General features: G+C 37.1%; 1 protein-coding gene across 2 annotated transcripts in view; it reads left to right on the forward strand.

Moving 5' to 3' along the window:
- Rabl3 (RAB, member of RAS oncogene family like 3) overlaps positions 1–15,775 on the forward strand; it is a 48,965-nt gene that overhangs the window by 17,356 nt on the left and 15,834 nt on the right. For both annotated transcript variants that reach the window (XM_005327638.5, XM_040270300.2), the window contains exon 3: positions 15,419–15,548. In XM_005327638.5, the coding sequence (XP_005327695.1) occupies positions 15,419–15,548 (130 nt within the window). The remainder of the gene's footprint in view (positions 1–15,418; positions 15,549–15,775) is intronic.

The following is a 15,775-nucleotide window of genomic DNA, read 5'->3' on the forward strand; positions in this document are numbered from 1 at the left end:
TATCACATTCCACCTTCCTTGCTAATCCCCTGCTCCCTCTCTTTCCCTCCCACCCTTCTGCCCTATCTAGAATTCATTTATTCCTCCCATGCTCCCCCTCCCTACCCCACTATGAGTCAGCCTCCTTATATCAGAGAAAACATTTGGCATTTGTTTTGGGGGGGATCGGCTAACTTCACTTAGCATTATCTTCTCCAATGCCATCCATTTACCTGCAAATGCCATGATTTTATACTCTTTTATTGCTGAGTAAAATTCCATTGTGTATATATGCCACATTTTTTTTTATCCATTCATCTATTGAAGGGCATTTAGGTTGACTCAACAGTTTAGCTATTGTGAATTGTGCTGCTGTAAACATTGATGTGGCTGTGTCCCTGTAGTATGCTATTTTTAAGTCTTTTGGGTATAGACTGAGGAGAGGGATAGCTGGGTCAAATGGTGGTTCCATTCCCAGATTTCCAAGGAATCTCCATCCTGCTTTTCATATTGGCTGCACTAATTTGCAGTCCCACCAGCAATGTATGAGTGTGCCTTTTCCCCACATCTTCACCAACACTTCTTTTTTATGTGGGCTAGTGGCCAAACCCAGACAGCAGAGATCCAGAAAGCCTCCCTAGTTGGGCTGCCTATATACCAGAGGTAGTGCTTTTTGGCAAAAGCAATCTCTCTAAGTCTGGGCAAAAGAAGAAATACAGACAGAGTTTTAAATCAGTCTTTCACAAAGTTTAAATGTTAAAGAAATTGGGCTGGGGATGTGGCTCAAGTGGTAGTGAGCTCACCTCTCATGCATGGAGCACTGGATTCGATCCTCAGCACCACATAAAAATAAAATAAAGATGTTATGCCCACCAAAAACTAAAAAATAAATATTAAAAAAATTCTCTCTCTCTCTTTAAAAAACAAAGTTAAAGAAATTAATGGAAAAAATAAATTAAATTGACAGACCCTTAGCCATGCTAACGAATAGAAGAAGAGAGAGAACTCAGATTACTAACATACGGGATGAAAAAGGTAATATCACAACAGACACTTCAGAAATACAGAAGATAATCAGAAATTATTTTGAATCCTTATACTCCAATAAAATAGAAGATAGTGAAGGCATAGATAATTCCTTAAGTCTTATGATCTGCCCAGATTGAGTCAGGAGGATATAGACAACCTAAACAGACCAATAACAATAGAGGAAATAGAAGAAACCATCAAAAGATTACCAACTAAGAAAAGCCCAGGACCGGATGGGTATACAGCAGAGTTTTACAAAACCTTTAAAGAGGAACTAACACCAATACTTTTCAAGCTATTTCAGGAAATAGAAAAAGAGGGAGAACTTCCAAATTCATTCTACGAGGCCAACATCATCCTGATTCCGAAACTAGACAAAGAAACTTCAAAGAAAGAAAACTACAGACCAATATCTCTAATGAAACTTGACGCAAAAATCCTCAATAAAATTCTGGCGAATCGGATTCAAATACATATCAAAAAAATTATACACCATGATCAAGTAGGATTCATCCCTGGGATGCAACGCTGGTTCAATATACGGAAATCAATAAATGTTATTCACATCAATAGACTTAAAAATAAGAACCATATGATCATCTCAATAGATGCAGAAAAAGCATTCGACAAAGTACAGCATACCTTTGTGTTCAAAACTCTAGAAAAACTAGGGATAACTGGAACATACCTCAACATTGTAAAAGCAATCTATGATAAGCCACAGGCCAGCATCATTCTGAATGGAGAAAAATTGAAGGCATTCCCTCTAAGATCTGGAACAAGACAGGGATGCTCTCTCTCACCACTTCTGTTCAACATAGTCCTTGAAACACTGGCCAGAGCAATTAGACAGACGAAAGAAATTAAAGGCATAAAAACAGGAAAAGAAGAACTTAAATTATCACTATTTGCAGATGATATGATCCTATACCTAGCAGACCCAAAAGGGTCTACAAAGAAGCTACTAGAGCTAATAAATGAATTCAGCAAAGTGGCAGGATATAAGATCAACACGCATAAATCAAAGACATTCCTGTATATCAGCGACAAATCCTCTGAAACTGAAATGAGGACAATTACTCCATTCACAATATCCCCCCAAAAAATAAAATACTTGGGAATCAACCTAACAAAAGAGGTGAAAGATTTATATAATGAAAATTACAGAACCCTAAAGAAAGATATAGAAGAAGACCTTAGAAGATGGAAAAATATACCCTGCTCATGGATAGGCAGAACTAACATCATCAAAATGGCGATATTACCAAAAGTTCTCTATAAGTTCAATGCAATGCCAATCAAAATCCCAATAGCATTTCTTGTAGAAATAGATAAAAGAATCATGAAATTCATATGGAATAATAAAAGACCCAGAATAGCAAAAACAATGCTAAGCAGGAAGTGTGAATCAGGCGGTATAGCGATACCAGACCTTAAACTATACTACAGAGCAATAGTAACAAAAACAGCATGGTACTGGTACCAAAACAGGCGGGTGGACCAATGGTACAGAATAGAGGACACAGAAACCAATCCACAAAACTACAACTATCTTATATTTGATAAAGGGGCTAAAAGCATGCAATGGAGGAAGGATAGCATCTTCAACAAATGGTGCTGGGAAAACTGGAAATCCATTTGCATCAAAATGAATCTGAATCCCTATCTCTCGCCATGCACAAAAGTTAAAATGGATCAAGGAGCTTGATATTAAATCAGAGACACGGCATCTGATAGAAGAAAAAGTTGGTTATGATCTACATACTGTGGGATCGGGCCCCAAATTCCTCAATAGGACACCCATAGCGCAAGAGTTAACAACTAGAATCAACAAATGGAACTTACTCAAACTAAAAAGTTTTTTCTCAGCAAAAGAAACAATAAGAGAGATAAACAGGGAGCCTACATCCTGGGAACAAATCTTTAATCCACACACTTCAGATAGAGCCCTAATAACCAGAATATACAAAGAACTCAAAAAATTAGACAATAAGATAACAACCCAATCAATAAATGGGGCAAGGACCTGAACAGACACTTCTCAGAGGAGGACATACAATCAATCAATAAGTACATGAAAAAATGCTCACCATCGCTAGCAGTCAGAGAAATGCAAATCAAAACTACCCTAAGATACCATCTCACTCCAGTAAGATTGGCAGCCATTAGGAAGTCAAACAACAATAAGTGCTGGAGAGGATGCAGGGAAAAGGGCACTCTTGTTCATTGCTGGTGGGACTGCAAATTGGTGCAGCCAATTTGGAAAGCAGTATGGAGATTTCTTGGAAAGCTGGGAATGGAACCACCATTTGACCCAGCTATTCCCCTTCTCGGTCTATTCCCTAAAGACCTAATAAGAGCATGCTACAGGGACACTGCTACATCGATGTTCATAGCAGCACAATTCACTATAGCAAGATTATGGAATCAGCCTAGATGCCCTTCAATAGATGAATGGATAAAAAAAAAATGTGGCATTTATACACAATGGAGTATTACTCTGCATTAAAAAATGACAAAATCATAGAATTTGGAGGGAAATGGATGGCATTAGAGCAGATTATGCTAAGTGAAGCTAGTCAATCTTTAAAAAACAAATACCAAATGACCCTTTTGATATAAGGGGAGGAAACAAGGACAGGGTAGGGACGAAGAGCTTGAAAAGAAGATTTACATTAAACAGGGATGAGAGGTGGGAAGGAAAGGGAGTGAGAAGGGAAATTGCATGGAAATGGAAGGTGATCCTCAGGGTTATACAAAATGATATATAAGAGGAAAGGAGGGGTAAGACAAGATAATATAAATGGAAGAAATGATTTACAGTAGAAGGGGTAGAGAGAGAAAAGGGGAGGGGAGGGAAGGGGAGGGGGGATAGTAGAGAATAGGACAGACAGCAGAATACATCAGACACTAGAAAGGCAATATGTCAATCAATGGAAGGGTAACTGATGTGATACAGCAATCTGTATACGGGGTAAAGTTGGGAGTTCATAACCCGCTTGAATCAAACTGTGAAATATGATGTATTAAGAATTATGTAATGTTTTGAATGACCAACAATAAAAAAAAAAGAAAAGAAAAGAAAAGAAATTAATGGGTACAGAATAAAAGGGAAGGGTTTTGTTTTGTTTTAAACATAGAGAACACAAACTTGATAAAGGCAAAGAGAAATTACTAGAAAGGAAGAGGCAGTTAACAGTAACCTCTATATTATTCATTTATTTCTTCATTCACTGTATGTGTTGCATACCTATTAGCTACCAGACCTGGTTGAGGCACTGGAAGCATAGCAGTAAATTAGGCAAATAATTTCTATTTCCCTAGTTGCTCGCGCTCGCGCTCTCTCTCTCTCTCTCTCTCTCTCTCTCTCTCTCTCTCTCTCTCTCCCCCCCCCCCTCTCTCTCCCTCCCTCCGTCCCCCTCCCTCCCTCCTCTGGGTCCTGGGGATTGAACTCAGGGCACTCGACCACATCCTCAGCCCTATTTTGAATTTTTTTTGGAGACAGGGTCTCACCGAATTGCTTAGCGCCTTGCTTTTGCTGAGGCTGGCTTTCAACTTGAAATCCTTCTGCCTTAGCTGGGATTACAGGTGTGTGCCACCACACCCAATTTGTTTTTGCCTTTTAAAAATTACAATGAGGCAGGCCTAATGGTGCATGCTTGTAATCGCAGTGACTCAGGAGGCTGAGGCAGAAGAATCAAAAGTTTGAGACTTATTAAGGCCCTGAGCAACTTAGTAAGACCCTTTCTCAAAATAAAAAAATAAAAAGGGCTGGGAATATAGCCTAGTGATAGAGTGCCTCTGATTTAAATCCTCAGTACCAAAAAAGAAAAAGAAAAATACATATGAAAAATACTCTTCAAATGTGACAAACCATTTATACATTGTCTTTATTTGATTTCCAACAGAATATATGTATGATGAGGAGGAAAAACAAAAAAGTGTGTCACATTCGATTCGGTAGAGAGAAATGATGAGAGGGGAGGGGAGGGGAAGGGGGGATAGGAAGGGTAGTAGAATAAAATAGACATTATTATTGCTGTATGTATATAGGTGACTGTATGACCAATGTGATTCTGCAACCTGTACAATCAAAAAAATGAGAAATTATACCCCATTTGATTCAAATGTATGAATTGTCAAGATCATTGTAATGTCATGTGTAGCTAGTTAAAAAAAAAAAAAAAAAAAAAAGCTCTAGAGATGAGTAAATAGAAAGGTCCAAAGTGGCAGCAGCATTGAGGAGTGTGTTGCCTTTTCCCATTTGATGATTGGCATATACTGTTGCTTCCCGTAGAGCTGTAAGGTCTTGTATGACTTTTAAGTATTAGATCCTTGATGACTTGATTTAAATAAAACACACTTCTTCAGTTTGGTATAAATCCTTCACCATGTTGGGGTCTTAGTATAACATGAGGGTGCCACTTATTGTGTCAAGAGCAATACTTGTTATAATGACAGCCTTTCCCTTGGAGATTATTCACCCATGTAAAAGATATAATACCATAGGTAAAAGTTATAAGCTACTGATTTTAGATTCCTGGGACTCATTTCATGTGAAATAAGTTAAATTTAGCCAGTATTAGAGCAAGTTTGAAAGAAGAAGGATACCTTCTCTTCTAATTCTAGAAAGAAACATGAAAAGATTTGATTAGGGAAGGTTTTTTTGTGATGGAGAGTATAGATGAGTGGGGTCATCTGGCCCACAGAAGGTCCTAGCTAACAAACTTGATATATTGTAAGACTAAGAGGGCATGCTCCCCAGGAATTATATGATGAGGATTTTCAGAGAAGTTGTAGCCTTGTGGGGAATGCAGTGTTAGGCACTTGAAATAATTTAGAGAAAAAAAAATGTGTGTATTGCCATGGTTTCTAAACTTTTGTATAAAAGTTGTGTAAGGAGCTTTAAAAAAATATGTATACGCCTGCGACAGCCGGCCCATTGCTCCTGCGACTGGGCGGCTAGAGATCGCCTGCCCGCCAGCGACCAATTGCCTGCCGGCAGCCCGTGCAACTGGGCGGCTGGAGATCACCCACCCGCCAGCAACAGCCCACCGGCTGCCAGCGCGACTGGGCGGCTGGAGACCGCCCAGCCGCCGGCATCCGGGAGCTGAAACCAACCAGAGACAGTCCAGTCCCACCCCCCGATTCGGACACCCTGGCAAGGAGCCTGGGGCCCACCATAGCAGAGAGGTGACGTGACTGGAGCTCGGCCATTGGAATTCCTTCCCAGCAGAATCCACTTTAGCAGGCATAGTCTACCAACACAAAGGAGAGACAACAGAGATATACAAAACCAAAACAAATTCATAGAAGAGAGCAGAAACACAGCAATCAAATAGAGCTGGAAAGTAGTGTGAACATCATGAAAAAACAAGGGAAAAAAAAGGAGTACAAACAATGCAGGACAACTTAAATCTACAGGAGGACCTAGAAGCATCAGAAACAGGGATAGGGAAAGAACTCAAGGCATACCTAACTCAGATGGAAAGGAATATTAGAGAAGACATGAGACAGCAAGTCCAAGCAATAAAAGTATATTTTGAAAATGAATTAAACAAACAAATTCAAAGGGCAAAGAACGAGCTTTACCAGGAGATAGAGATCTTAAAAAAAATCAAACAGTAATGCTAGAAATGCAGGAAACTATAAACCAAATTAAAAACCCAAACGAGAATATTACAAATAGACTAGATCAAGTAGATGTCAGAACATCAGATAATGAAGACAAAGTTTATCAACTTGAAAAGAATATAGTCAACACAGAAAAGATGCTTAAATCCCACAAGCAATCTATTCAAGAGATATGGAATGTCATAAAAAAAACAAATTTGACAGTCATCAGGATAGAAGAAGGCATAGAGAATCAAACCAAAGGAATGGACAACCTATTAAATGAAATAATTCTAGAAAACTTCCCAGAGATGAAAGATGGAATGGATTGCCAAATCCTGGAAGCCTACAGGACCCCAAACATTCAAAACCATAATAGACCAACTCTAAGACATATAATTATGAAGATAGCCAACATACAGAACAAGGAGAGAATATTAAAAGCTATGAGAGAAAGGAGGCAGATTACATTCAGGGATAAACCAATTAGGTTAACGACTGATTTTTCATCACAGACTTTGAAAGCGAGAAGATCCTGGAACAATGTATTTCAAACGCTGAAAAATAATGGATTCCAACCAAGAATACTGTATCCAGCAAAATTAAGCTTCAGATTTGACAATGAAATTAAAATCTTTCACGATAAACAAAAGCTAAAAGAATTCGCAGCCAGAAAACCAGCACTGCAAAGCATTTTGAGCAAAATACTACAAGAAGAGGAATTGAAAAATAGTGCCCCAAACTAACAGCAGGAAGGTATCTCAGTAAAGGGGGAAGAAAATAACCAAAAAGTAAAAACTAGCCAAACTAAAATAAATAAATAAAGAAGCATGACTGGAAATACAAATCATATTTCAATTGTAACCTTAAATGTTAATGGCCTAAACTCACCAATCAAGAGACATAGGCTAGTAACCTGGATCAAAAAAACGAATCCAACAATATGCTGCCTTCAGGAGACTCATATGATAGGAAAAGACATACACAGGCTGAAGGTAAAAGGTTGGGAAAAATCATACCACTCACATGGCCCTCGGAAGCAAGCAGGAGTGTCCATACTCATATCGAATAAAATCAACTTCAAACCTAAGTTAATCAAAAGGGATGAAGATGGACACTATATACTGTTAAAAGGAACCATCCACTAACAAGACATAACAATTATCAATTTGTATGCACCAAACAATGGAGCTGCAGTGTTCATAAAACAAACTCTCCTCAAATTCAAGAGTCAAATAGTCCACAACACAATAATTATGAGTGACTTCAACACACCGCTCTCGCCATTAGACAGATCCTCTAGACAAAAGCTGAATAAAGAAACTATTGAACTCAATAGCACAATCAATAACCTAGACTTAACCAACATATATAGAATATATCAACCATCATCAAGTGGATACATGTTCTTCTCAGCAGCACATGAATCCTACTCAAAGACAGATCATATATTATGCCATAGGGCAACTCTTAGTAAATATAAAGGCGTGGAGATAATACCATGCACCATATCTGATCATAATGGAATGAAACTGGAAATCAATGATAAAAGAAGGAAGGAAAAATCCTACATCACATGGAAAATGAACAATATGTTACTGAATGATCAATGAGTTACAGAAGACATAAAGGGAGGAGATAAAAAAAATTCTTAGAGATAAACGACAATTCAGACACAACATACTGGAATCTATGGGACACAATGAAAGCAGTTTTAAGAGGGAAACTCATTTCATGGAGTTCTTTCCTCAAAAAAAGAAAAAACCAACAAATAAATGAACTCACACTACACGTCAAAAACCTAGAAAAGGAAGAACAAAACAACAGCAAATGTAGTAGAAGACAAGAAATAATTAAAATTAGAGCAGAATTCAACGAAATTGAAACAAAAAAAAAACCATTGAAAAAACTAAAAGTTGGTTCTTTGAAAAAATAAATAAGATCGACAGGCCCTTAGCCATGCTAACGAACAGAAGAAGAGAGAGAACTCAAATTACTAACATACGGGATGAAAAAGGCAATATCACAACAGACACTACAGAAATACAGAAGATAATTAGAAAGTATTTTGAAACCCTATATTCCAATAAAATAGAAGATAGTGAAGATATCGATAAATTTCTTAAGTCATACGATCTGCCCAGATTGAGTCAGGAAGACACACACAATATAAACAGACCAATAACAAAGAAAGAAATTGAAGAAGCCATCAAAAGACTACCAACCAAAAAAAGCCCTGGACCGGATGGGTATACAGCGGACTTTTACAAAACCTTCAAAGAATTAATACCAATACTTTTCAAGCTATTTCAAGAAATAGAAAAAGAGGGAGCTCTTCCAAATTCATTCTATGAGGCCAACATCACCCTGATCTCGAAACCAGACAAAGACACTTCAAAGAAAGAAAACCACAGACCAATATCTCTAATGAACATGGATGCAAAAATTGTCAATAAAATCCTGGCGAATCGAATACAAAAGCATATCAAAAAAATTGTGCACCATGATCAAGTAGGATTCATTACTGGGATGCAAGGCTGGTTCAATATACAGAAATCAATAAATACTATTCACCACATCAATAGACTTAAAGACAAGAACCATATGATCATCTTGATAGATGCAGAAAAAGCATTTGACAAAGTACAGCATCCCTTTATGTTCAAAACACTAGAAAAACTAGGGATAACAGGAACTTACCTCAACATTGTAAAAGCTATATATGCTAAACCTCAGGCTAGCATCATCCTAAATGGAGAAAAACTGAAGGCATTCCCTCTAAAATCTGGAACAAGACAGGGATCCCCTCTATCACCACTTCTATTCAATTTAGTTCTTGAAATACTAGCCAGAGCAATTAGACAGACAAAAGAAATTAAAGGCATAAAAATAGGAAAAGAAGAACTTAAATTATTGCTATTTGCAGATGACATGATAATATATTTAACAGACTCAAAAGGGTCTACAAAGAAACTGCTAGAGTTAATAAATGAATTCAGCAAAGTGGCAGGATATAAAATCAACATGCATAAATCAAAGGCATTCCTGTATATCAGCATCAAAACTTCTGAAATGGAAATGAGGAAAACTACTGCATTCACAATATCCTCAAAGAAAATAAAATACTTGGGAATCAACCTAACAAAAGAGGTGAAAGATTTATACAATGAAAACTACAGAACCCTAAAGAGAGAGATAGAAGAAGATCTTAGAAGATGGAAAAATGTACCCTGTTCATGGATAGGCAGAATAACATCATCAAAATGGTGATATTACCCAAAGTTCTCTACAGGTTTAATGCGATGCCAATTAAAATCCCAACGGCATTTCTTGTAGAAATAGATAAAGCAATCATGAAATTCATATAGAATTGCAAAAGCAATTCTAAGCAGGAAGTGTGAATCTGGAGGTAAAGCGATACCAGACCTCAAACTGTACTACAAAGCAATAGTAACAAAAACAACGTGGTACTGGTACCAAAGCAGGCAGGTGGACCAATGTTACAGAATAGAGGACACAGAAACCAATCCACAAAATTACAACTTTCTTATATTTGATAAAGGGGCTAAAAGCATGCAATGGAGGAAGGATAGCATCTTCAACAAATGGTGCTGGGAAAATTGGAAATCCATATGCAACAAAATGAAACTGAATCCCTTTCTCTCGCCATGCACAAAAGTTAACTCAAAATGGATCAAGGAGCTAGATATCAAATCAGAGACACTGCATCTGATATAAGAAAAAGTTGGCTACGATCTACATACTGTGGGGTCGGGCTCCAAATTCCTTAATAGGATGCCCATAGCACAAGTGTTAATAACAAGAATAAACAAATGGAACTTACTTAAACTAAAAAGTTTTTTCTCAGCAAGAGAAACAAGAATAAACAAATGGGACTTACTTAAACTAAAAAGTTTTTTCTCAGCAAGAGAAACAATAAGAGATGTAAATAGAGAGCCTACATCCTGGGAACAAATTTTTACCCCTCACACTTCAGATAGAGCCCTAATATCCAGAATATACAAAGAACTCAAAAAATTAAACAATAAGGTAACAAATAACCCAATCAACAAATGGGCCAAGGACCTGAACAGACACTTCACAGAGGAGGACATACAATCAATCAACAAGTACATGAAAAAATGCTCACCATCTCTAGCAGTCAGAGAAATGCAAATCAAAACCACCCTAAGATACCATCTCACTCCAGTAAGATTGGCAGCCATTATGAAGTCAAACAACAATAAGTGTTGGCGAGGATGTGGGGAAAAGGGTACACTTGTACACTGCTGGAGGAATTGCAAATTGGTAAGGCCAATTTGGAAAACAGTATGGAGATACCTGGGAAAGCTAGGAATGGATCCACCATTTGACCCAGCTATCGCCCTCCTCGTACTATTCCCTGAGGATCTTAAAAGAGCATACTATAGGGATACTGCCACATCAATGATCATAGCGGCACAATTCACAATAGCTAGACTGTGGAACCAACCTAGATGCCCTTCAATAGATGAATGGATAAAAAAATGTGGCAATGGAGTAGTATGCAGCACTAAAAAATGACAAAATCATAGAATTTGCAGGGAAATGGATGGCATTAGAGCAGATTATGCTAAGCGAAGCTAGCCAATCCTTTAAAAAAATGTCAAATATCTTCTTTGATATAAAGAGAGCAACTAAGAACAGAACAGGGAGGAAGAGCATTAGGAAAAGATTAACATTAAACAAAGACGAGTGGGGGGAGAGAAAGGGAGAGAGAAGGGAAAGCATATGGAAATGGTAGGAGACCCTCAATGTTACACAAAATTACATAGAAGAGGTTGTGAGGGGAAAGGGGGGGAACAAGGGAGAGAATTGAACAACAGCAGATGAGGTAGAGAGGGATGATGGGAGGGGAGGGGAGGGGGCATAGTAGGGGATAGGAAAGGTAGCAGAATACAACAGTCACTAATAAGCCATTATGTAAAAATGTGAGTGTGTAACCGATGTGATTCTGCAATTTGTATTTGGGGTAAAAATGGGAGTTCATAACCCAATTGAGTCAAATGTATGAAAGATGATATATCATGAGCTTTGTAATGTTTTGAACAACCAATAAAAAAAATATTAAAAAAAAAATGTAGATTGCTGATGAGCCCCATCTTAGAAACTTCAGAAATCCTGTTTTTTTTTTTTTTTAACAAAGTTTCTGGTGGTTCTGATTTAGTTAATTCTCAGAGATGTGCTTAAAAAGAATCAAAGTACGGTAAACTAATAAACTAAATGTAATAATACCTTGAAGGCTGAAATATCTGAAATTTATTCATTTACTGAACAAACATGTCTAAGCCTCTTTTATGTGCTAGGAATTATGCTATTTTCTAGGGCTACAAAGATGAATAATACATGGTTTCTGCTCTCAAGCTTTGACTCTAAAAGATGAGAGATCACGAGACAAGACAGTGTGGTCAGTGAAAAGATAGAAATATATAGGGTGTTATGGAAGCAAACAGAAGGAGGAGCTAACCTGTCCAGATTGGTTTGTGGAGGAGGGAGGCAAGATCAGAAAAACTTTATGGAAGTAGCTAAGCTCTTCTATAACTTATTCCTTATACCATCATGTATTACCTTCAATTGTTTTTCTTAGAAATCTTTCTAAAATGTGTTATATATTTCTGTTTCCTTAAACAGAACTCACATAATGTATCCTTTCTATTGATTATTTGGCAGGATCAACGTTATCACATTGCCATATAGCAAAATAAAATACCTTTTATTTCAGAATACAAGATTAATTTTTATTATCCAAAATGGTCCCCAACTACATTTTTGCTATTCTCATGTTTTCCTGTCCAATATTGTCTTTGGCATCAGTCTGATTCTGGTTTTCTTAGTGTCAATGTGGCTGTCTTTAGAGTACTACATTTACTTAAGCTTTTCCTTGGCCAACATAATTCAGACCAAAAAACTGTGAATAAAGTAAAAGTAGAAAGTATTCTATTGAATATGTGAGTTTTAGTCTATTTTAACTCCTAAGTTGTCTTTTTTTATTATTCAAAGCTAGTGGATTCTTTAGAAATCATATAATACAACTCCTTCATTATATATACAAAGAAACTGAAGCAAAATATACCACAGATCCATTGCAATCAAAAAGTAGAATCTAGGCCCCCTGATAATAGAAAGGTTCCATTCTATAAAATAAGCCATTCTTTTTTTTTAAATAAAGTTTCTTTTTTTTTAACTTTGTTTTATTTATTTATATTTGATGCTGAGGATTGAACCCAGGGCCTTGCACGTGCGAGGCGAGCGCTCTACTGCTGAGCCATAACCCCAGTCCTAAAATAAGACATTCTGGGGCTGGGGATGTGGCTCAAGTGGTAGCGCGCTCGCCTGGCATGCGTGCGGCCCAGGTTCGATCCTCAGCACCACATACAAACAAAGATGTTGTGTCCACCGAAAACTAAAAAATTAAAATTAAAAATTAAAATTCTAAAAAATAAATAAATAAAATAAAATAAAATAAGACATTCTTAACTAGAGAGTTACAGCAGAACTATTTGGAGAATTATTCAAAATATGCCTTCTTAGGACTCACCCCAATGATCCTAATTCAGTAAGTCTAGCATATATATTTTTAAATTAAAAAATTCTTGGAAGATTCTGATATGTACTCCTGAACCACCACACTTTAATTTGGCACCATATGTCAGAATTTGTTTCTGAGTGGTTAAATAGGCATTAAAAGTCTAAATCATGAGAAAGAAACTTAGGAGTTTACTGTGAGTGAAAAAGTCATTAGAGAGTTTTGTGCAGAAGGGTAATATGATCTAAATTTGACTTTTTAAAGGATTCCTCTACTGTGTGGAAAACAAATGGGGGATGGGCGAGATACCTCTAGTGGAGATATAGGTCAGGATACAGTACATTAGCTCAGGCAAAGAGATGAATAGAGACTTTGACCTGAGTGATAATAGAGGATGTGGTGAATAATGAATAGATCTGGGACATATTTTTAAAGTCAAAGCAACGGGATTTACTGACAAATCAGATGCACAGTATGAAAGGAGTCAAAGATCATTCATTCTTAAGTTTGTGGCCCAAATTGGAAAGATGAAATTGCCTTTTTCTGAAACAGAAAACTGCAAGAGAAGTAAGTTTGGGAATGAGATTGGGAAATTATTTTTGGATATGTTAAATTTGAATTGTCTTTTAGACGCCCAGATTATAGTTTGGTGAAATTGGTAGTCTGAAGTTCCCAGATGAATATAAACTTGAAATTCATCAACATAAAGATGACATTTAAGATCATAAGAGTAGATGAAATTGCCAAGAAAATGAATGTTGATAGAGAAGATAAGAGGCTAAAGAATATTTCAACAATTGTAGGTCAGATAGGGAGAACCAAATGGAGACTAAGAAGAATTAACCAGGAAGGTGGGAAGAAAACCAGAAGGGTGTAATAGCCTGGAAGCTTTAAGTAGTATCGCAAAACACAGGAATGATTAGTTGTATCAAATGGTGGAATGTAATAAAAACTGTCACTTAACCTTTGGAGTTAGCCATGGTTAACCTTGACCAGGAATAGTTCAGTAGGATAATGGGGCAAAAGTTTTACATAGGCATGAATTCAAAAGAGAGTGAGAAAAAGAGTTGAGAATAGACACTCTTTAGAAGGTTATTCTGTGAAAAGGCTTGGAAAAGTAGCATGGTAGTTGGAGGAGGTCTTGAAGTCAAAAGGTTATTTTGGAAGATTGGAAAAATTGCTGGGTGTGGTGGCACATACCTGGAATCCCAGCTACTCAAGAGACTGAGGCAGGGGGATAACAAGTTCAAGAACAGTTTGAGAAACTTAGTGAGACTCTGTCTCAAAAGAAAAAGGGCTGGGGATATAGCTCAGTGGTAGAGAAACCCCTAGGTTCAATCCCCAGTATGGGGGGAGGGGGAGGAAGATAAGGAGGGAGGGAATGAAAGAGAAAGAAAGAGAAAAGAAAAATGGTATGTTATGCTGGTGTGAATTATCCAGAAAAGAAAAAATTGGAGAGAAAGGGGAGAATTGGTATAACTACATCTTTAAGCAAGAAAGTGGGGATAGGATTTCATGCACAGAGGAGGATTTAGGATTTATTCATAGGGATATGATCTTCTACAAGAATAGTGGAAGGGAGAGCAGATGATATAGGTGCACATGCAGAGAGGTAGATAGAGATGAGAAGAGCAAGTTGTAGAAGTACTTTTTTAAAACCTGATTCCATCATAGCAAGCGAGTATAGTAGCTCTTATTGAGTATGGGAAGAGTTATTTGAAGTTCAAAAAAGAAGGGAAAATATGAAATAGTTACCTGGGAGAAGAAAAGGGTAAATGGACCACAAGATTGATAGAAGGGCAGTTCCAAAGGCATACTTGAATTCAGTCAGCTTGAATGTGAATTTTTCTAAGCTCTACATTTAGGTAGCTGGGTCATAGACATGGAATAGGGGAAATAACCAGCAATGGGATTTTGTCAGAATACAATGTGAGAGGAAGACAAAGAAGTAACTGTAAGGATAGATCATGGAATTTATGCTTAGTTAGGAAAGAATTAAAGCTGGAAGTAGAAGAGGGATCTGTGACAGATTTTAGAATCAATTAACCTTAGGATCTTCTGGGGTCAAAGACTATTAGAATTGAAGTATTTGACAGAGTGTGCTTGAAAGACAGACGGTGGTGATTTGAGAAGGACATGCTGAAATGAAATGTCCAGTGCTTTAAACTGAATGAGGTGCCTACTAGTTTGTTCAGTGGCTATAATAGTTATTTTAATTTATTAATTTGTTAGGTTCATGACTACAAAGAAGGAACCCCAGAAGAGAGGACCTACTATATAGAATTATGGGATGTTGGAGGCTCTGTGGGCAGTGCCAGCAGTGTGAAAAGCACAAGAGCAGTATTCTACAACTCTGTGAATGGTAAAGCGTCTTTTATTTTTACCCCATTTTAATGGTCTGTGAATATATAATACCTTATATGAAATGCTAATGGCATGCCAGACTCAACTTAATTTGAGAAAGATTTAAAATTCCACTTTTGACTTAAATATTCATATTACATTTCTACTTATGTTTCTAGATTCTAACCATGTGATTCAGAAGAGTAAACATCTGCTTTGTCTAAGTCCTATTTATATTATTGACAT

Source organism: Ictidomys tridecemlineatus, chromosome 3 (assembly GCF_052094955.1).
Source record: "Ictidomys tridecemlineatus isolate mIctTri1 chromosome 3, mIctTri1.hap1, whole genome shotgun sequence".
Taxonomy (NCBI): domain Eukaryota; kingdom Metazoa; phylum Chordata; class Mammalia; order Rodentia; family Sciuridae; genus Ictidomys; species Ictidomys tridecemlineatus.